The 23903-nt window shown below is 37.0% G+C and overlaps 1 protein-coding gene across 1 annotated transcript in view; it reads left to right on the top strand.

Moving 5' to 3' along the window:
- CFAP47 (cilia and flagella associated protein 47) overlaps positions 1–23903 on the top strand; it is a 300477-nt gene that overhangs the window by 254519 nt on the left and 22055 nt on the right. The window contains exons 57-61 of the mRNA XM_084506723.1: positions 1814–1973; positions 2589–2683; positions 4535–4696; positions 19546–19717; positions 21161–21322. Of these exons, the coding sequence (XP_084362849.1) occupies positions 1814–1973; positions 2589–2683; positions 4535–4696; positions 19546–19717; positions 21161–21322 (751 nt within the window). The remainder of the gene's footprint in view (positions 1–1813; positions 1974–2588; positions 2684–4534; positions 4697–19545; positions 19718–21160; positions 21323–23903) is intronic.

The raw sequence follows: 23903 nt of genomic DNA, 5'->3' as shown, positions 1-23903 counted from the left end.
TGCACAGAAATTATGCAATTATTATTACAGTGCAGTTACTTAATTTCCATTACTACATGATGAGCCTTTACAATACAGAAATCCAAATGTTTAGGTAAGAATTTTTTACTATTAGTAGAATGCATAGTAATGTGAAGCACTGGTCAGTATGTAAGGTTTTGAGGCATTGTTAATGAAAGAGGCAGAAATCCTGCAGGTGGAATGGTTTGTCTTTAAATAATCCCAACCTTCATAATTAGATTGATTTTCCAATCTTAATTTAGTTAGTTCATTTTAATTTATAAGAGTTTCTAGCTAAAAACATTACAGCTACAGAACCATATTGACTCCAGTTGGTTTATATGCTGTAGAAAGTACCTAGATAACACAGTACAAGATAATTCATCATAAAGGTAATTATCCTGGACAGTGTTTTACTTGATTTCTTTTTGCTTCTGGCCATTCCTATCTGTCATCATTTTAGTCTGTCTCCCTAAAAGTCTACAAAACTTCAATGCATCCAACTCTTTTTTAATATTTTGTCCTTCCCAAGACTGCATTACAATGTTCTTATTGCTCACTTTGCTACAGCTCTCAGCACTGAGGTCTTCATCCCTCCAGCCACTTAGTCTATAGGAAGGTGAACATTTGGAGCACAAGATAAAAGTTTCCCTGGTGACATTTTTTGAGCACCTAGCAGTCTTTTGTTATCACAAGAAGCAATCACAGGGAGTGCACTGCTTCTTCCATGCATTCTAACTTTAGCAGACTCCGTCATTCTCAGGAAATGATGCACATGTATCTATATGAGCGGATATGCATTGTAGTAGGCATGAAAAATTACCACAAAAATGTAGAGCATAATGTAAAAGCAGTTAGTTATATCCAGGAGGTTTTTCTGCAGGTAGAATTAAAGCTGAAACCCTAACCCAGAGACATCAGTTCTACCAAATTTCAAGAATTATTTTAAAAGCTTGAAAACAGATAGACTATATGACTCATTTGTTCTAATTTTCCTTTTTTTTTTTTTTTTTTTTTTTTTTTTTTTCTATAACTTAATTGCTGGAACTTAGCCTGAGGTAGATATTCTGACACATGGCACACAGGCAACCTGTTGGAAAAAGGCCCTTAATTATGGAATGTGTCAGGTCACCTTCACTGCAGACAGGATAGAGTTTTTTTTTTTTTGTTTTGTTTTGTTTTTTAAGCAAAGTCAATCACATGAGAAATAGTACAGAAAAGGCATGGCTTCTATAATGGTAGTATAAGTTCTTTAAAATGTATTTCAGTTATGTCACAAACATAAACAATCGTTTTTGGATTCATCTTTTTTTATGCAATATTATTCTCATATGTTTCAACCCACCAATGCAATGGGATTACACATGGTCTCTGAATATTCAATATGGGAAGATCACTTTATCTTGTTTTGTTTTGAGCCTTCAGAGTCTCTTTGAGTCTCTTTTCAAAGCTTTATCAGTAAGCAGAAGTGTAAAAGGACTTTTGGTTTCATGTTGCTTTGCCAAACAATATTATATTTTTATTTTTATTTTTTTAATTCCAACAATTTTTGTCAACTCCTCTCTTTAGGACATGGAATCAAGGAATCAAGAAACACCTTATTACAGGAGGACTGACCTCAGATGGTAGTGTAAGATAAGATTTGACTGTAGCAAGAGCAGGATAAAATGTGATTTGTTGTCACAGGGAGAACAATACACTATGCTAAAATGTTAAATGGTGTATATAAAAAAAAAAGTAAATATGTGAATAAAATGTTTTAAGTGATTTTCAAAATTTCCAAGGTACGATAACAATCTGTTCTGTCTTACAGGAATTCAGTTAGCTCCAAAAGAAAAACTGGACATCCCAGTGTTATTCATGCCAGATACAATGAAAATGTATGAGGCTGCGGTGGTAATTCATGTAATGAGGCAAAATGGTGAAAACTGGCCTTATGAGGATTCTGCTGAATTAAGTAAAGACTTAAAGAGGTAATTTATTCTAATAGGAAAAATATGCAGTTGCAGATACTCAATCTTATAATCATTTTTCCCTTCAGATATCTGTGTGTGGCTCCCAAGGGGAAGCAAGTGTCTGATTTTTGAGGGCACTAGATATCCAACATGAGCTTTTAATGTACCCTGCAAAGTATGTACTTTACAAAATGCAAAGTACTATCTGCCAGTACAGTTACGGATATTGAGCAAATGAAAGTTGTTAGATACTTCTAATTTTGGGGTTAATAATTGCTCTCCTGTGGGTATGTTTTTGTAATGCATAAAATACATAAACTTTGCTTCAGTGTAGGCATGACATAAGAGAGAGCAAATCAAGCCAAATGATCTTGTATCCTGACATGGTATTCAGAGACACTAAAATAAGTGGATGTCAGTTATGGCTTTTATGATTTGCTTGGATCTTATTTCATATATTTTTTTTAGATATGTTTAGCATTAAAGCATACAATTAAATGGAGTTTCACGTTTCCGGTAACTCTTAACTCTATATTGTTTTAGAGAAAAAAAATCTCAATACTATCATAATGTTAGTACCATAATAACATTCTACCTGTTTTCCATGATACTGTTCACTTATTCTCCAAATAGTGTTATTGTGTCAGAGGATGGGGGTATTCAGGGAATACTCTGGACCTATCCAGTTCATGGAATACCCGAAGCACCACAGCAGAAATTAGTGCCAGGTAGGTAATTACTGAAAAACTTGAACAGTAAGTTCAAGGAAATAAAATAGTTATTTGTGTTCTCACCTGCTTGGTCATGAAAATTTGCTCTAATACTCTATCACATTTTTAAAAAAGATAAAATCACATATTAAAAATAAAATCCCCTTCCCAGCCTACAAAGTAAATCTAGACCTTCTGTTTCTTTCTCATTATGGATAAAAGGAGCTGGGAACAGTTGGAAACCTCATGGCTTGTGCACTTTAGTGTCCCAGTTAATGCTAAATTAGAGAACCATAAATAAATCAAATGAAAGACTGACACAAGTATAGATTTCGACTTAAATACCCCAAATACCCTTCCAGACAGTTTAATGGTTAGATGTCCATTGTGTTGCTCAGCCTTGAATTTCACTGTAACCAAAACAGGTTGGTGTAAATAGCAGTAAGTTTTCTACTTGCTCCTGAGAAGTAAACTTGCATTAAAAAATAACTGACACATTCATAGGACTTTTATTGTTGCTTATTTTTTGTATAGTACATGTTTATAGATTTGTTAAACATATTTTTAAAGGTGAGATATAACCCCAGAATAGTGAAACATAGAAATTGTGAACAGCTTTTTAAAGCTAAAAGCTTGGTAAAACTACAACGTATGGTGTAGATGAGGGACAATTTTATACCAAATTATTTTTGATAGTAACAATAATGAAACAAGCTCCAGAATTACAAGTTATAGCTAACTAAATAGGATTCAGGATCAAGGCATTTTTTGCTTTTTTTTTTTTTTTTTTTAAATACGGAATATAATTACTTACCAAGAGTTGTGTCTGAATTATTTATCATAAAATCTCGATACGAAGTTCAGAAATAATTTTTAAATAATCTTTGGATATAATTCTGCTGATTGTTTTAGATAAGGGATCAAATTACTAGTTCTGAACATTTCATCCTTACTTAAAAATGTGTGACCATGAGTCATTACTTACTGCCTTGTAGGCAGAAAAAAAATATCTAAATTTTAATAATATAAAAATAATTATGCAGTTTTCAGAGCCATAATTCTGAGGAAAATGATATTTAGACCTTGAAACTGAAAAATATGTAATCATCTCCTCTTTTTCATGTTGATTTCAATACCTCTGGAAAATTCTTTTTTGCTGGAAAACATTTTATTTTTTTCCTTCAGCTTTTTAATCTGATTTTCTCCTCTTTCTGTGCCAATAAGAACTAAAAGAACCATAAATAATGACCACAAAAGTTAGCCTTATAAAATCTAGTATATAAGCTAAAGTCCAACTATCTTCTAATGAAAAAGGACAGGTTTTGTAATAAGCAAATTAAAAGCATTAACTGAATTGAAAAAATGTCTGTCATGCTTCAAAGAGAAGGATGCTTTTTATTTTGTCATAGTTCTTTAAAAGCTGAAATTTGAACAATATTCTTACTTGGTAAGAAACCAAGTAGTAAGTTAGTACTGTTTCATTTAACTTTTAAATTCTTTCTCTCTCTCTCTCTCTCTTTTTTTTTTTTCCTTTCATTCTTCCTTTCTTATTGCTATATATCAAACTATATCATAAAGCATATTTGCAAATGAACTAAAATGAAGATATATTTTATTATTATAAAATAAAAGAGCAAAATTTGCACGTGTTGTTATGAACTAACTATAGGAACAGATTTTTGTTTGTTTAGAAATATTTCCTACTATTTCACCTAAAAAATGAACAACAAAACTTTGAGAAAACTGTCTTTTAGTTGTCTCACTCATTTCTGGAATTCCATCATTCTCCAAGCATACGTCACTTCTAATTATTTTGTTAAAAACAAGATTCTGATGCTTTACAAATAATGGATTCTTTCTTTTCTGTAGCTGTTGTATGTTGTCAAGCCAGGCAGAGAGTAGAAAAAAGAGTAGAAGTGCTGCTAACTGGTGCAGTTCCTGGTGCAACTGCTATGCCTGCCACAAGAAATTCTGCATTGATCAATAGACATAAGCCAGCCAACATCCAAGAAGAAGTTCAAGTCACTGATGGTAAGAATAAATAGCTTGGATATCACACTTTTTTTAATAACATTGCACATACAGTAAGTACTTTACTTACTGTAACTCTGCTATGACAACAGATGGGAATTAGAAAAATCTTTCTCTCAAACCATATTTCTACCATGTTGCAAATATAGGACATTCATATAACAGTATGTCTGTGGAGTTACAGGCACCTCTGAACTTTTCTTTTATGTGTGTCTTGGATGTGAGGCTTGCACACATACCATCTCTCCTTTAAAAGAGTATAGCCTGCACAAAGTGTAAAGGTAGCAAAAATATGTCTGTGTAAGCATTGCAAGGCATTGTTTATTTTCAGGTTGTCCCTATTTGTAAGATGCATTCCCACCAGAAGGCCAATATCTGCAGCAAAATGGATTTAAGAAAGAGGCCTTGTTCTAAGGAAGCAATAAAGCTGTGTAAAAGAAAGCTTCCACTTATAGTTAATCAGCTGATGACATAGTGAAAATCAATTCCTTCAGAGATACACCACCTTTTTGTATCATACCTCTCTTTGAAAGAGAATGGTACAATGTATAAGAAAAGAATACTTGTTAAGCTTCATGTATATTATTTCTGTTCATAGATAGGCATGTATTAACAGTCATACTACAAGTTATTAATTGCAACATTATCCTTTCACTAATTATTGTACCTTTGAAATTACACTTACATTTGTTTTTAGGTACAAAGTCATCCTACTTTTTCAGAAAAGTGTTATTTTAGTATTACAGCATGTGACATGAGATACAGCTGTAAATGAGGGTAAGGGATTTCACCCATGCTCAACTTTCTCAAGAGTATAATGCACTGTAACATGGTAAAAGATGAGTACAGAAGTTCCTGTGATTGTAAGTCATTGACTTTCAGGTTGAGAGACAGGTAGACTTGCCTTTTTTCTCATCTATGCCATTGGAGTCAGCATCAGAGTCTGGTCCAACAGCCACTTTACTTTACAGGAATACCATGTTGCAATAGCTTCCCTGCCAAAGAACTGTGAAAAAGTGAACATCTGTTAAATTGAAATCAAGATGCATTATTACATCCTTCCTATAAGGATAATTTTCATCCAGTCATAGCTCCACCCCTGCACATTTAGCACTGTGGTCTTCTCTCTGAAATCACTGTCCAGATCTTTATTTTTTTTATTTATTTTTTAATATGTTTAAAACAGAAGGCAATCTAAAAGTTGGACTGCTGTCACAACCTTACACATAGTATACTTACTCATTATTTAATCTTTGTAATTGCTTATTTAAACTTTATAATTACCCATATCCCAGTATCAAGGATAGCTTATTGTCTGGGCATATATTGTCTTACATTCCCATATTACAAAGTGATAGTGATCGATCCGATAAAGTAAAAAGATGTGAAGGTCTCAACATACGTTCTTGCCTCTTTGGAGAACTGTAAATATTATTAATATAATTTTGTTTGGCATTGTGAGAACAGTGATATATCAAAATACATCACCATATTTTTTACTGTAGTGCAGCAAGGCTTAACTCTGCATTAACTTATTACAAGTGAGCAGGCCATCTTAAACATAACTGAGCTATTTCCCTCCAAAATGGTGGCCTCTGAATTGACAAGAATAACATATATTCAGCAAGTTGAGACAGCATTTTGAAAGACTTGCAGATTCATGATGTGTAGTGCTTGTTTTATTCATGGGAAAATATTTCATATTTATACGACTGGCTCCTGTGCATACTGCAAGACATTGATTTGGGACATCATTGTATCTTTTCAAGCAAGAAGTCTGGTAATGAAATGCTTGACAACATAGGTAGTAAGAACATTTATAATGCTGGTGCTTTTCGATGACATATTAATGTCATATTGCTGAATGAATTTGATGCCTATTAGGAATCAGATTTAATGGTACTATCTGAGCTTTCTGCAGTCTACCAGTAATAATATAAACAAAAGCGTAAACTCTAAGATAGTAGGCTGGCAAGCTGTTTTTCTTTTTTTTTTTCTTTTTTTTTCTTTTATGAAAGAGTGATTCATCAGATGGTACGTGTGATGTGTAGTAAGCAGATTTCATATTCAAAGATAAATGATGATAATTACTGGCAGATCAGATTTAAGCAGCTACTACTACATTTCAGTATTTAAATTGTTTGGACAAGTATAAATTGTTGGGGAGTAAAAAATCTTCAAGCATGTCCTTTGTGTTAAAGGAATTCAGTTTCATCCATTCCAAATGATATCATTTGAAATAGAAAATTATTACAATTTCTTAAGACAGAAGGGGATGATCTAAATACCATGTAGCTAAAATGACATCACTTGTTCAGGAGTAAGCAATGTTCCAGAGATCAAATAAATTAAAAACAATGTTTTAGGCATATCAACTATAATATGCCCCCTTTAAAAATAATTTTCAATTATATGTACTCAATATGTATTTTTCAGCTGTTTTCTTAAATATGTCTCTAATTATATTATTTTTGGTAAACCTAATTTAAGACATTAATTCATCCAGACACGTGTGGAGGTTCTTACCTGTACTCTAATAATATACCTTTTTAAATTCACCTTAAACATTAAATAGGGGGAAAGAAATGATGCATTTTCCATTGTCTTGTAAGAAAAGCATCAAACATTATCAAGCATGTTATCCGTTATAGATATTGACTGGAATTCAGATGTTTCTAGGCAACCAAACTTCAGTATGTTGAGAGCATGTGGAGTATACAGAGTATTTTCTGACTGAGGAAAAACACTGATCAGTCCTGTCTCTGCATTTCTAATAGTCCTTTGTAACCTATCCCTTTCACCTACTTCAGTTTATCACATAAGGCAGCCAGTATAGAGTGTTCATAATTAACTTCCCTGTGTTTTATTAATTCATAGTGCCTCTCACAGCTTAAGGTCTGGTCTTAGTTCCTTGCTCCTGGGTTCTTATTTCTGGGAAAGTTTCAAGCGAGTTAATTTTTGTGGGGGGACAGTACTGTTCAGATTGAGGGTAGCACAGCTGTAAGTTTTTCATGTTATGTGCAAGTTTTGCAGCTATGTTGACCTCTAAACAGATGAACAGTTCAATTACATCTTGTGGTCAAATAACGTTTTCCAGATTTCCTAATCTATAATGTACATTGGCATATGCTACCCGAAGTGTACCCTTTGTTTCACCATATAAGAAAACAGCAAAAATAGAAATAGGTATATATATGTGCATTCTCTGCAGTTTATTAGACTGCTATTACAGTCTAACATCCAATCAGATATAACGGATCCAACATACAAAACTTCCTGAAGTGTTGAAACTCACCAAAATTTACAGAAATCCTCTATTTTCTTTAACTTCATTAGAAGTTATTTGAGATGGGAAGAACAACACCTACAAACGTTAAAAGCTATTCCCTACTCTATCAAGATTTCATGTTGGCCAGAGATAGGGATTCCACTAAATGCCAGTTTAATGTGATGGGTCTGGATCAGGAAGCTAACCTGTAACAAATAAGTTCAACAAAATTTGATAAGATCAAAGAAATATTATCATGAGTGGTAATGAGATAAGTGGTTGGAAAGCTGCCTGGCAGAGAAGGACCTGGGAGTATTGGTTGATAGTCGGCTGAATATGAGCCAGCAGTGTGCTCAGGTGGCCAAGAAGGCCACCAGCATCCTGGCTTGTATAAGAAACAGTGTGGCCAGCAGGGCTAGGGAAGTGATTGTCCCCCCTGTGCAGGCTCTGGTGAGGCTGCACCTTGAGTACTGTGTTCAGTTTTGGGCCCCTCACTACAAGAAGGACATCGAGGTGCTTGAGCGAGTCCAGAGAAGGGCAACGAAGCTGGTGAGGGGTCTGGAGAACAAGTCCTACAAGGAGCGGCTGAGGGAGCTGGGCTTGTTCAGCCTGGAAAAGGGAAGGCTCAGGGGTGACCTTATTACTCTCTATAGGTACATTAAAGGAGGCTGTAGCGAGGTGGGGGTTGTTGCATGGCTGGCAACAGGACAAGGGGAGTAGGCTAAAGTTGTGCCAAGGGGAGGTTTAGGTTAGATGTTAGGAGAAACTTCTTTAATGAAAGGGATGATAAGCATTGGAATGGGCTGCCCAGGGAAGTGGTTCAGTCACCATCCCTGGCTGTCTTTAAAAGACATTTAGATCTAGAGCTTAGTGATATGGTTTAGTGAAGGACTTTTCAGTGTTAGGTCAGAGGTTGGACTAGGTGATCATGAAGGTATCTTCCAACCTAGATGATTCTGTGATTCTGTGATCAGCATAAGGTAGAAAATGCCAGTACAGGTGGAGAGAAAATATAGACTTAGTCTCTCTCATTTAGACATTTTAATTTAATTACTGATAAGGTGTTGGAGGTAAATATGGAAAGCAACACGAAGAAGATAATAACAATGAAGATAGCTCTCTATATAACTTAAGCCATCTCTCTGTTGTAATCATTATGGAATTATTTTGAAATGTTGTTTGAGGATGAGAGAATTATGGTTTTATAAATGAGATTGTAGACTGTTGTTGTTTTTCTCTCTGTGATAAGTAGAAGAAAGAACAACAAAATGTTTGTTTTGTATTAGCAGATAGGTGAAAGCTACTAGTAATGGCAAAATGAAAATGTAGATAAGAGAGTGAACCACCAACTGGTAGGAAGAGACACTCTATTATGGTTTACCTTATTACTAAAGATGACAACTCCTACAGGAAAATAGGGAATTATCTGAAGTCAAAGAATAATGCATAAGAGTAGAAATGGAAGCCTAGGTAGATTATTTTGTGAGCTTTATAATTTTTGTTTACATCTGGCTGTTTGCTTCTTTATCTATGAGTGCAACATGGGAGAGATTTGATGCATTATCTCTCTTCCTGGAGGAAAAGTCTAAATTCACCAACTTAAATTTCAATGGGACAATATGCAAAATATAGTAAGTACTATATAGGATTGCTTCAGTGAAAATGAAATATGTGGAGGAAATAATGGATCTAGTGGATGCTCACAGTTTTAATGGAAAATGAACAATCTGGATGATCAAGCAATCCCTTTCTGTTAATTACTGTTAGATTGTAAAGCAGGAGTTTAAATGCACATTTGTGTTTAGGAAGGTTGGATTTTTAAATGGCCCATATTTGTACATTAGTAACAAAAATCATAGAATACTATGATTATGGAATCATAGAATCATTTAGGTTGTAAAATGCCTCTAAGATTAAGTCCAACCTTTAACTTAGCACTGCCACGTCTACCACTAAACCATGTCCCTAAGCACCTCATCTACACATCTTTTAAATACCTCTATAGACCGTGCCTCAGCCACATCCCTGGACAGCCTGTTCCAATTCTTCACAACCCTTTCAGTGAAGAGTCTTTTCCAGATATGCAAGCTAAACCTCCCCTGGAGCAACTTGAGGCCATTTCCCCTTGTTCTATCACTCCTGTTTGGGAGAAAATACTGACCCACACCTTGCTATAACTTCCTTTGAGGCAGATGTAAAGAGCAATCAGGTCTCCCATGAAACTCCATTCCTCTACGCTAAATTAACCTCATTTGCCATCCTTCCCGAACTGAGCCTGCGGGGGTTGGCCACAGGCAGCAGCTCTTCAAGCACTGCTCCCACACGGCTCCATCCCACAGGGTCCATCCATCCCCCAGGAGCAAACTGTTCCAGCACGGGTCCCCCACGGGTGGGCGGCAGCTCCCCCCAGACCCCGTGCTCCTGTGGGGGCTCTCCATGGGCCGCAGCCTCCTCCAGGCCACATCCACCTGCTCCACGGGGGCTCCTCCACAGGCTGCAGTGTGGAGATCTGCTCCATGTGGGACCCATGGGCTTCAGGGGGGGACAGCCTGCTCCACCAGGGGCCTCTCCACAGGCTGCCCGGGAACTGCTGCTGCCTGCCTGGAGCACCTCCTGCCCTCCTTCTGCACTGATCTTGGGGTCTGCAGGGCTGCTTCTCACTCCTCACTCCTCACTCCTCACTCTCCCAGCTGCTGTTGCAGCAGTTTTTTGTTTGTTTGTTTGTTTGTTTGTTTTCCTTAAATCTTCTCTCTCAGAGGCACAAACAACATTGCTTATTGGATGAGCTCTGGCCAGTAGTGGGTCCCTTTTGGAGCCTGCTGAAACTGGCCCATATCTAACACGGGGCAGCTGCTGGAGTCATCTCACAGAAGCCACCCCTCCAGCCCCTCACTACCAAAACCTTGCTATGTAAACCCACTACAAACTGAAACATACACAGGCATTCTGATGAAGAACTTCAAATAGGTCTGCACTTACCTGATGGTAATATAATAGGTTAACACTTAATCCATTAAAAAAAAAGAACAATATGGCATGTTGCATATATGGCAATATTTTTTGCCTCACAAGTAACCCTCCCCCCCATTGTTTAATATAGCTAGAAAAATACAAAAAATACTGAAAAAACTTCTCGTGAATTATGAGCAAGCACAATTTGTAACTAAAAAACATTGTTTCTGTTTCTGTTTTTTTGTTTGTTTGTTTGTTTGTTTTGTTTTTCTTCTCTATAAAATATTGAGATCTGCAGACCTTAAAAATGAGAGTAATCGTTATGCAAATTAAGATTGCTTTCTAACACCTATGCAAAATCATGATCAGTTAAAATATTCAACACTTGCAGGAAACCATCTAAATTAGAAACTAATCTGAAGATATTCACTCATGCTCACAGAATTGCAAAAACAATAACTCTATTATGAAATGAGAAATAATTATTCCTGGAGTTACTTTTCAGAATGTTATACACCTAGGAAAAAAAAAGATTGACTGATTGACTAAGCCACAATAACACATCTCTGATGCAAAAATACTACACAAACTTGTTAATAGTTCTAAACTTTTATTTACATCTAAAAAATAACATGTTTGGATGTCAAATTACTCAGCAAAGGTTACGTTATTTCCCTGTATCTTGATCTAAATCACTAAGCAAATTAAGCATGTGTAGTCACACATAAACCAATGAACTTCAGTCTGAAGATTTCTTATGCAAAAATTATTTTTTGTGTTTCAAAACCTTGGTCCAACGTATTCAGTGAGGAAAACTGAGTCTGGATACTATGGCAAAAAAAAAAAAAATCTGTGGGAATTAAAATTGCATAATAAATATGGTCATGAAGAAGATCGTTTGATGTTGTTTATGCCCAGGTAGAGATATGATCTTTATTTGCTAGAATTGATAGCTAAATGAAGATAATGCTAACTAAAAAAGCAAAATGTTGAAAGATGTGTGGAATGCTTTTAAAAATATATATATTTTTTATCAGTTAGCTTAAAACATTAAATTATAGTTTATTCTGATTATAGATTATTGTACAAATCTAAGTAGAATGCAATCAAAGAGATTTTTGGGTGAATGAGAATCTTTTTGTTTTTTCTGCTTTTTTGTTTGTTTCAATTTAATAACAAATAATAATGAAATAAGGAAAGTAAGAATGTTAAGAAGGGAATATGGATAAATGCAATAAAGGGGAATTCATCTACGAGGGATTCAGGCAGAGAGAGAGAATATGAGGAAATTAACTGAAAGGAAAAATGCAGAAATATATGAGGAATAACAAATGCTAGAGGCGGACAGTATATTTCATATACATGGATTCACAAACTTCCATTACATTAACTAAATGATACTGTGCTTTTGAGAAAGGCTTTCTAAGGCCCTATAGTAGTAATCTGTTTTAGCAGCAGAAATTTTCTTTAAAGAAGTGTTTTGAAAGGGAAAGATAAAACAAACAAAACAAACAAACAAAACAAGCAAACAAACAAACAAAAAAAAACAGAAAAATCAAATGTAAGAGAAAATTTAGAAAAGAAAAAAAAGAAATGTTGGTTGCTAGGGAAATAGGCAATGGTATGCAGGGTTAAGAAAAATGTGACTAGACTGGAATACTGCAGAGCCTTGAGGACATTGAGGATCAATGAGTACATTAACTACAGAAGGAGATCACTTCCTTATCCATTCATTTCTTTGTATTTAAGGTAGTTTGGTATCTGACATTTAACACTGTGTTATCTTTGCTGATAATGCTCTATGTACAGCATTTTTGTACCTATATGAAGAAATTCAGTGAAAGGCATATTCAACACCAGGTGTTTTGAGGTCTTGTGCTTATTTGTTTGCTTATTCTGCCCCTATTTTCATGTAGTTATTATATTTTACAGCAAGAAATAGATATTTACTTCTCACATGAGATTCATTTCTTACCTCCTGGAAGATACCCTTTACTACTGAAATGTTAGAATAGTCTTGGCTAAAAGGCTTCCTTTTTTTTTTTTTTTTTTTTTTCTTTTTTCTTTTTTCTTTATTATGCTTATTAATCACTTTAGCTTTTGGATTGACTAGTTACTTGAAAACTGTATTAAAACTATTTGGTCTACTGTACAGTAATGTACAGTCTCTTCTGTCTGCTGAAGCTTTCACTGTACTTTTCACTACATGCTTCAACTAAATTCTCCTCTGCCTACTGAGTTCCAAGAGTGTGTGTGAAGACCCCAGGAAGACAGTGGAGAAGTAGGAAAAGGACTAGTTGGATTAGAGTTGAACAGGGTTATGAAGAAAGATCATAGAATCATAGAATCATAGAATATCCTGAGTTGGAAGGGACCCTTAAGGATCATCAAGTCCAACTCTTGACACCGCACATGTCTACCCAAAAGTTCAGACCATGTGCCTAAGTGCACAGTCCAATCTCTTAAATTCAGACAGGCTCGGTGCAGTGACCACTTCCCTGGGGAGCCTGTTCCAGTGTGCAACCACCCTCTCTGTGAAGAACCCCCTCCTGACGTCAAGCCTAAATTTCCCCTGCCTCAGCTTAACCCTGTTCCCGCGGGTCCTGTCACTAGTGTTAATGGAGAAAAGGTCTCCTGCCTCTCGACACCCCCTTACGAGGAAGTTGTAGACTGTGATGAGGTCTCCCCTCAGCCTCCTCTTCTCCAGGCTGAACAGGCCCAGTGACCTCAGCCGTTCTTCGTACGTCTTCCCCTCCAGGCCTTTCACCATCTTCGTAGCCCTCCTCTGGACTCTTTCCAACAGTTTCATGTCCTTTTTATACTGTGGTGCCCAGAACTGCACACAGTACTCGAGGTGAGGCCGCACCAGCGCAGAGTAGAGCGGGACAATCACCTCCCTTGACCTACTAGCGATGCCGTGCTTGATGCACCCCAGGACACGATTGGCCCTCCTGGCTGCCAGGGCACACTGCTGGCTCATATTCAACTTGCTGTCTACCACGACCCCCAGATCCCTCTCTTCTAGGCTGCTCTCCAGCGTCTCATCACCCAGTCTGTACATGCAGCCAGGGTTTCCCCGTCCCAGGTGCAGGACCCGGCACTTGCTCTTATTGAACTTCATGCGGTTGGTGATCGCCCAGCTCTCCAACCTGTCCAGATCCCTCTGTAAGGCCTTTACGCCCTCATTTGAGTCCACAACTCCTCCAAGTTTGGTGTCATCAGCAAACTTGCTCAAAATACCCTCTATTCCTACATCCAGATCGTTTATAAAAATATTGAAAAGTACCGGCCCTAAAATGGAGCCTTGAGGGACCCCACTGGTGACCGCTCACCAGCCTGACACAGCCCCATTTACCATAACCCTTTGGGCCCTGCCCGTTAGCCAATTGCTCACCCATCGTATGATGTTTTTATTTAGCTGTATGGTGGACATTTTGTCCAGTAGGATCCTATGGGAAACCATGTCAAAAGCCTTGCTGAAGTCCAAAAAAATCACATCAGCTGGTTTCCCTTGGTCCACCATATGGGTGATCTTATCATAAAAGGAAATCAGGTTAGTTAGGCAGGACCTACCCTCCACAAACCCATGCTGGCTGGGACCAATGACTGTTTTGTCCCCCAGGTGCGCCTCAATAAGTCCGAGAACCAACTTCTCCATGATTTTACCAGGCACTGATGTGAGACTGACAGGCCTGTAATTGCTAGGGTCTTCTTTCTGACCCTTCTTGAAAATTGGCACAACATTTGCCAGCTTCCAGTCTACCGGGACCTCTCCAAATTCCCAGGATCGTTGAAAAATAATTGAAAGAGGTTCCGCGATGACGTCCGCCAGCTCTTTCAGCACCCGGGGATGAATCCCATCCGGACCCATGGACTTGTAGGGATCCAGGTGGAGTAGCAAATCCCGCACACGTTCAGGGTCAGTTGGGAGTTTGTCATCCCCACCGTCCCGGCCCTCCAGCTCAGGGCACCCTGGGTCCTGAAGCCCATCATCGGCATTGAAGACAGAGGCAAAGAAGGCGTTAAGCGTCTCTGCTTTGCCTATGTCATCGTCTGTGAGGAGACCTTCCCTATCAAGGAGCGGCCCTATGTATTCTTTAGTTCTCCTTTTTCCATTTACATATCTAAAAAAACCCTTTTTATTTTCTCTCACAGACACAGCCAGCTTCAACTCTAGCTGTGCTTTGGCCACATGAACTTTCTCCCTACAAACACGAACAGCATCCCTGTATTCTTTCCATGACGCTTGGCCCTCCTTCCAGTAGCGAAACACTCTCTGTTTCCGCCTAATTTCCATTATTTCACAAGATTTTGAAGGTCAGCATTAGATGTCAGATGACTGATGTCATGACTGCTTAAAGTCCTGTCCTGTAGTTTACAAGTCTGTGTCCTGTGTTTTACAAGTCTGAAGAATATTAGATCAAGACGGAAAAAAATTTTTTTAGGTGCCTGGGCTGCAATGGATCCTTAGCCTTGAAGAATTATCAAAACTAAGGGGAAAAAAGAAAATAATCAGTGAGAGGATGTAATATGTTTAAATTCAGAACCTAGTAAAATAATTTATCTGGCATGAAGCTGCAAGTTTATGAGTGGCTGGGCTTTCATTCTGTGCTTTTGTTCTGTGATTTTGTTGATGTCCTTCATTAAATGACTACAAGTAAGATTGCAGCCTGCTGAGTGGGAACTGGGGAAGGCCTTTTAAATGAGTTCACTTGCATCTATCCACAGTAAGAAGTACTCTGTAATGAGGGCAAGCATTGGACAAGTATTTTTTCAGTCCAAACATCTTTCCATCATTGCTTTAATTTCCTCCTCTCTCATTGGGGTTTTTTAGAATGATCCTTTCCCTTGCCATCTCTATATCACCAAGTCTGCTGCAGCTTAAGCATTATCTGAGTGGATAGCTCAGATAGCTAGAGCTCCTTTAGGAATCCACAAAAGACTGCATACAGCCTCACAGGCCACTATCCATTAGATTTGTATCATCAGAAAAAAAAAATGTTTAATGAGCTGTTCTTCAGTGAAGTCAAACATATACTCACTTTCCAGAAATAAAAGGAAGGGACAAAAAGCTTCTCTAATGACCGTGTGAAACTCTATTCCAGGACAGGTATGTCCAGCAGGCCTTTTATGGTATCTTCTACAGATGTTAGGGTCATGAATGTCTTTGTAATAAGTTCTTTTGAAGCTTAAATACTGGTTAGCTTTTTGCACTGAATTGTCAGTTAAATTCCTATGGTTCCCACTGTGTGAACATGTTATGATTGTCTTTTAATTTTCAGATGTAAGAAATCTATCAATTAGTTTTACATTAAATCCTAATAGTTGCAAAAATTCAGATTATTTTTTTCCAAATTCTACGATCAGTGTATAAAATCCTCGGAGTTTTCATGCTAGCATTCATAAGAGTCAGACAAAATAAAAAATAAAAAGGAGTGGTTTATTTCATTTTTTTCTTCTTAGACGTTATTTTAAAGTCACCAACACTTTAATTATATTGCTTTTTAAGAAGCAGCCTTACTAGCACTTAAATAACAGTCAAATCACAGAAGTCTATAGTTCAAAAATCATACTGTTTTTCTAATATTGCTGCTTCAGTAATTCTGAAAGAGCTCTATAGCTCTATACCCTAATTCATATTATCTTTTGAAGGTCTTTATTTACACAAAGTAAAACACTTCAAGATTGATATTAACTGCCTTTCAAAACAAGATATTTTTAATACTTTGCAAAATTAATCTTGGAATAATGACCTCAAAACCATATTCTTACTCTTTTTTTTTTTTTTTTTTAACTTAAATAATGCATAATATTATTCCTTATATATATATATACATAGTAATTGGAAGTTCTATTTCCTAGATCTAACCATCTGTGTATAAATAGCATGCTACTTCTTCTTCCTGGTAAGATAATTGATAATTTTTTTTCTGTGTTGAGTCAGATGTGGTTAAAATTCTTCCTGCTGCTCTGTATTTTTAAAACAGAGGTGGACTAATTGGGGTGTACTTTATATCTAGATGTATATTTTACAGTTTGAATTAGACTTCTAACTACACTAAAATGGTGATTTTTGAAAGATAACAAGTTCTTCATGGAAAAGGGTGGTTAGGCAAAGGAACTGGCTGCCCAGGGAGGTGGTACAGGTGCCATCCCTGGTGCCATATTTAAGGATGTGTGGTGGATGTGTTAGTGTTAGGTTGATGGTTGGACAAGATGATCTTAAGCATCTTTTGCAGCCTGAATAATTCTATGATTCTGCGATTCTATAAATGACTAGTATACAAAGTGCTGGCCTAAAGTTTTGAGGCATATTAGAACAATATACTATATGAAATTCAACATTACTTAAAGAAAATTATACACCTGTCTCCAATGTTTTATTCATTTCACAAATTTAATCTAAACTGGGAATTCTAAGAATCAATATAACCGTGAACATTTGACAATTTGGACATATTTTTAGCAGTTATTCACAACTTATTTATTTATTTATTTATTTATTTTCCTCTAGCGGCTGCCAGTTTGTGTAGACAGCACAAGTATTATGGAATTGTCTGGAATCAAATATTAATGTACTCACGAAGGCTTCCCATAGTATGATAATATGGCAGTCTCCGGGGTTTGCAGCTCTTATGAAAAATCTAATTACACTTCTCTGTTTTGAACAGCCTAAATCAAAACTAGATCAGCAGTGTTTCAAAACTTTCAAATGTTAGAACATATGAATACCTAATTTTTCCTTAGGTGTTTTAAATATTAAAATATTTTAAATAAATGGTTGATATAAGCATTGAACAGGTTAGAAAACAGACTGGAGTAGAAAAAAAATAAATTAGAAGTATTTGATTTCTTAAGACTAAAAGGTACTATATTGAAATGTCTTTGGATACTAAAAGTACCTTGCAATTCACAACATTTCTTCCTAGTATCTCAACAGTAAAATAAACTTTTATTGAGCTGCACTTTGTGATAAAACTGCTGAAAGAAACATCTGCTCAACAGTTGTAATTTTCCCACTGTGGAACGCTTTAAATTATGTCATCTTTTGTCTCCCATAAAAAGTTAATTTTTATGTCTAAATCTTTGTCTTCTGACATGTCTAGCATGTCTGTTACAAGCCTTGGGCTGTATTGAAATCTGAATTCATGGCATAAACGTATTTTTTGAAAAGAGAAACAACAAAGTATGGAACAATGTAGGATGATCCCAGGAATTTTATAAGCTGTAGGAAAAACGTTCATATTCAATTTCACTATAACAAAGTACACATAGTAATAAAAACCATTTATAACAGATGGATTAATACATGGAAATCCTGTATATTCAGTACTGAGTGTGTATATACCATGACCTCTAATTCTTTATGTTGGTTAATGTTATGTTAATGTATATCTGTGTAGCTCTTAGATCTACCATAAATCTTCCAGAGGTCTGTGTAAAGGATACAATCTAAAGATTCAGAAATGTTTTGATATAAGCTGATACACCTCTTAGGTCTAATCTCTGCGTTACAAAAATCTTGGCAACAAAAAATCAAGCTTCTTGTTAGCTGCTGAAGTAGTTAGAAGGATCATGAAGGATCTTGTTCCTTTCAGTAAAGGAGAAAGGGCTACATGCTTGGTAGCACACCTCCATGCTCTTCAGGGATGTATTCTGACACTGGGTAGCATGACAGATCAGCAAAACTGAAGTAACGTGTTCAGCAATCTCACAGTCTCTGTGGGATATAGACTTTTTATACTAAGAAGTGTGAAGTTGGCATTTTAGAATTCCAAACTGGAAGGCCTTGGGAATTAACTCCAGAGCTGACTATAGCCAGCATATACAGAGATGCATAAACAGGAATTCTGCACAGCACATTTTACTAAACTGTGCAAGTTCAAAATGGGCCCTGAGATATGTGGTCACAGTAAGATGAAATCTTCTGTAACATTTAGTGATGGTGGTAAAAGATTTTCCATCCATAAAACATGTAAAACTTTTAAACAGATTAGTAGCTTGAGATTCTATTCCTCATAGAAACATTCTCTTCTATGCACAAATTACTGTTTTATACTAAATACCAGTTTTCTCTGTTGCAGCTGAAAGAGGTGTTTTATTCAAGAAGCATAGCTATTTATTCTTATGCATTACTCCTTGGCCTTTTCATAGCTGCTGTGGGGAATAAGAGTGGCTGATAGCAGCATCTTTCTTCTTTTTCTGTAACGTGTTTCTCAGCTTGGTAGCCTTCAATGGCAATGATGTTCTCAATGAGATTTTTTTTTTGAGATTGTCTCAATGACATTGCTCAAAAATAGTACCACATTCTTGCGATTTACATTTGCCTTATGAAACAGAAATACCTCAACATAATGCAGAAGTGGTAGCCAGGACAATGCTGCTATCATTGTTCCCCTCTCCTAGGTAAATTTTCCAGCTTCCATTTTACCAGATACAACGTAGCATGCTATATGAAATTGGAAGATCTTGCTATGCAGTCAGGAGCAAATCAGTCAAATTTTGGGTAATTACTAGTTTCATTTATTTGTCATTTTTAATAAAAAAAGGCCAAGTTGTAACTAATATCTGTCCAACTGTGTGAGGTTTGAGTGCATGCAGATTGATCTTTTTCCCTTCTGTCATTTAGGTTTCTCTACAACAGTGGAATTTCTGTATGAATTACAATATCAGTCAAATGAAATTAAATCTCAGCTTGAATCTTTAGTTGGTATGCATCTGATTCAAAGAGAACGGGATCCAGAATCTGGAATTATAACGCTGATATTTAATATAGTGTTTGCACCTAACAAACCAATGAGGTAGGTCCCTGCTCGTTATTACTAATTGAAAATGCAATAAGATTCAGTCTGATCACTACCTCCCTACACTGTTTTCATCACTTTTTTTTCACCTCTGAAATTTATTATTTTAAGTTTTCTCACTTGCTGCTTCTCATTATGATAACTTTGATATTAAAACCTATAGTATTTCTTTTTAATGCCTGCTAGATGATTCTGTTGGCTTATTGCTTTAGTCTCTGTGTGCATCAATTTACTTATAAGCATTAGAGTATTGAAAGTATTATGATTTCCAATGAAAATTAATTGTTCTCAACATTCATGGAACGCATACAGACTAGGTGGCTTGTCAGTTTTGATAAACTTTCCTAGACAAGCACTTTACATGTTCTTTGGTTGCATGGGATGGCTGAATTTGAAAACGAATCTCTACTGCCCTAGTAACAATGGTAGTCTACAGAAAAAATATTACCTTCTTCTATAGTTGTGATAGACCTCTCTAAAAAGAAACTGAAAGAGATCCTTTTGAAGAGAGAGAAAAATTGCACCTTTCTTTGGAAGCAGTCAAGTGGGTACAGGAGTAAGCTAGAAAGAAGCTTGCCCAAACATGCAATAAATTCAGAGGTCAGCATTACCAGGGAGAGCAAGCAGTAGTCCCTGCTTGCTCTCCACAGTTGTGTGTACAGAGAAGGTATTTTTATGAGTCAGGATGGAACAGTGTTTGCGGTATTCCACAAGGTTATTGAAATTAAGAACAAACCTTTAAGGAAGACTATCCACCCACTCCACACAGTGTTGTTGTGTCAGAGGGGAGATTAATTTTGAAACCTTTTTGTCTTCTACTCTACCCTTTTTTGTGTGTTTTGTTGTTGTTGTGGTTGTTACTGTTGTTGTTGTTTTGTTTGTGAGTGTTTTTGTTTGGATGGTTTTGGTTTTGTTTGTTTTTAATCTTTATGTACTTGAGAACTATAAGGGTTGGTGTAGAGTGCTGAAAGACTGTAGCTAAATTATTTTTTTTCATCATCAGAATCTACAGAGTACTTAGTACATACTAAGACAGATCTATTTAAATCTAATACGAACAGCTAACATGTTCTGCATTAAATTCACCTCTAACACCACAACAACTAAAGAATAACAAGTAAACCAAATTGAGTTATATTTGTGTAACCCAATGGAGTAAACAGAAGAATCATATTTCTTGGCTGTGCCCATCATTTTGTTTTCATATTATGTCTTTTTTTCTTTTGCTCTACATACTTTTTTTCTTTTGCCTACATTACAGTCAAAGGGTGACAGCTACTTACTAAACCATGTAAAATTAAGAACATACTCCATTTTAAAGCCATTTGTATTTTCATTTTTCTATAGTATTGTTCTGCACACTTGAAGATTATTTTGAATATTATTTTACTGAGTATATGTTTTATAATAAAATTAATGTTTTTTGTCTGAAATTTTAAGGAATGAAGGAACTCTAGTAGTACACTGCACTACAGGAGGTATTTGGAAGTTTCCCATGCTGTTCATTGCTACAGAGCCAGAAGTGGATGATGTCATCAACATTGAAGCAATTGGCCTAAATAAGGAATCTATTGTTGATTTTAAGCTTACAAGCCAGACAAGGTAAAATATTTATGATGAAATGTTTATGTAGTTTTCTGTGGATTAAATTCACACTCAAAACAGATTTGGGAAACAGAAGCATACCTGAACTGCATCTATTTCAGTAATACGTCATTACTTTCAAGTGCTGCATTGTATAGCTAGCAAATGGGATATTGAAGCTATACTGTAAGAAGCACAAATATTCTGCATATTAGTATATAGCCCCTTAAAAGAAAAATTATGTAATAGATCCAAATGTTTTTGTTTTAAGTAAGGTTTTGCCCTAAAATGCTTTTCAGCGTAAAGTATGGAACACAATGCTAAGGAAGGTGTGACAAGATATTAAAGGCTTGCTATTAAATGCTTAAAGCTTTCAGTAATGGATTGTTTTTCAAAGTACTTTATACTTCAAGCAAGTTAAAAACAATTCTTTGCATTATGCTTTATTTTATTTTATTTTTTTTTAATGTGCAGTTCTTTTGAAGGCATTCCTGTTTTATTATGTATGGATATTATGAATTCATCTGTACCCTGCCCTTTCACTGCATAACATTGTCAGATTCATCACTACTTTGTTACTGGTCTACGTATACTATTTAAAAGTTCTGCAGAAATATCTGTTAACACAATTTTCAAATACATTTCATCATTTTCTTAGCATTTCCTAACGTTGTAAAGAACCCATAGTGTTATTTGTATACAGCAGGAAGTCAATGAATAAAACGTGTGTTATTAATAAGTAAGTTTTAAATAGTAAACAGTGAACCTGAAAGACAGTCATGATGCTTAAAATCAAACTAGTTCATGAATTTTTATTTCTTTTGGTCATTACTTTTTTTTTGTTTTTATTTTTTTTCCTTTTTACCATACATCTAGAAAGCTGTGGTGGTTTTACTCAGCTGGGCAGCCACCTGCTCTCTCACTCCCCTTCCTCAAAGGGAAAGGGGAGAAAATATCACAAAAAGGTCTCAAGGGTTGAGATAAGGACAGGGAGATCACTTAACAATTGTTGCTATGGGCAAAACAGACACGGAGTAGGGAGATTAGTAACATTTATTGCCTATTATTAACAAGCTAGAGCAACGAGAAACAAAGAAAAACTAAAACCACCTTCCCCCCATCCACCCTCTTCCACCTCCTCCCCTCAAGCAGGGCAGGGAAATGGGGGAATGGGGGCTGCGGTCAGTCCCTGATGCTGTATTGATATATATACAGATCTCCACTGCTTCTTCATGGTCCTTCCCTGCCCCTGCTCCACGTGGGGTCCCTCCCACGGGATGCTGTCCTTCCCCAACTGAGCCTACGGGGGCTGCCCACAGGCAGCAGCTCTTCAAGCACTGCTCCCACACGGCTCTGTCCCACGGGGTCCATCCATCCCCCAGGAGCAAACTGCTCCAGCACGGGTCCCCCACGGGTGGGGGGCAGCTCCCCCCAGAACCCCTGCTCCTGCGTGGGCTCCTCTCCATGGTCTGCAGCTCCGGCCTGGGGCCTGCTCCTGTGGGGGTTCTCCATGGGCCGCAGCCTCCTCCAGACCACATCCACCTGCTCCACGGGGGCTCCTCCACCCATGGGGGGGCTGCAGCGTGGAGATCTGCTCTATGTGGGACCCATGGGCTTCAGGGGGGGACAGCCTGCTCCACCAGGGGCCTCTCCACAGGCCGCAGGGAAACTGCTGCTGTGTGCCTGGAGCATCTCCTGCCATCCTTCTGCACTCACCTGGAGGTCTGCAGGGCTGCTTCTCACTCCTCTCTAAAGGATTGAGATTATTATTATTTTTTTTTCCCTTTCTTAAATCTGCTCTCCCAGAGGTGCAAACAACATTACTTATTTGCTTGGCTCAGGCCAACAGTGGCTCCCTTTTGGAGCTGATTGAAACTGGCTGTTACTTAACACGGGGCAGCTGCTGGATTCTTCTCACAGAAGCCATTCCTCCAGCCCACTGCTACCAAAACCTTGTTATGTAAACCCACTACAAAAGCATGCCAAATATACTGATGGATAAGTAATTTTCATGGTAGATACATGGTTTTGAAGCATCCCCAGCAAGAAGTGTCTTTGGTTCTAGCAGACTTTTTAAAGAGCTTATTTCCAAAAGCTGTGCACCTGAGATGGACTGTTGTTCCAGCTTTTAGATGGCTGTCAGTTTTGATAATTACTGAGGACTCTGAAAAAGGCTACTATCACAGTGTTCAAGGTAACTGCTTCAATAGAATGGGCTGTTTCAGGAATAAAAGTGAAGCAATTACTCTTGCAATACTGTAAGCTCCTGGTAGGTGTTTGATAGTAGCGAAGAGAGCTAATGTTCTCTATAAAAGGTACTATAAAGCCTGAGTCATTATAGTTATATAAAGAAGGAGCCATGATGGAACACAAATTCTCTTTTTCCCTTAAACAAATTTCAAATTTATTTTACATAAGAAGTATTTCTCCAATATGTTTCAAAGACAAAACATAAAGCTTGCATGTAGTGAATATATTCCTGGAGAAGAGGAGGCTCAGGGGTGACCTTATCGCTCTCTATAGGTACCTCAAGGGAGGCTGTAGCGAGGTGGGGGTTGGTTTGTTCTCCCACATGCCTGGTGACAGGACGAGGGGGAAT

Source organism: Aythya ferina (assembly GCF_964211825.1).
Source record: "Aythya ferina genome assembly, chromosome: 1".
Taxonomy (NCBI): domain Eukaryota; kingdom Metazoa; phylum Chordata; class Aves; order Anseriformes; family Anatidae; genus Aythya; species Aythya ferina.
This window is presented reverse-complemented; position numbering and strand designations above follow the sequence as displayed.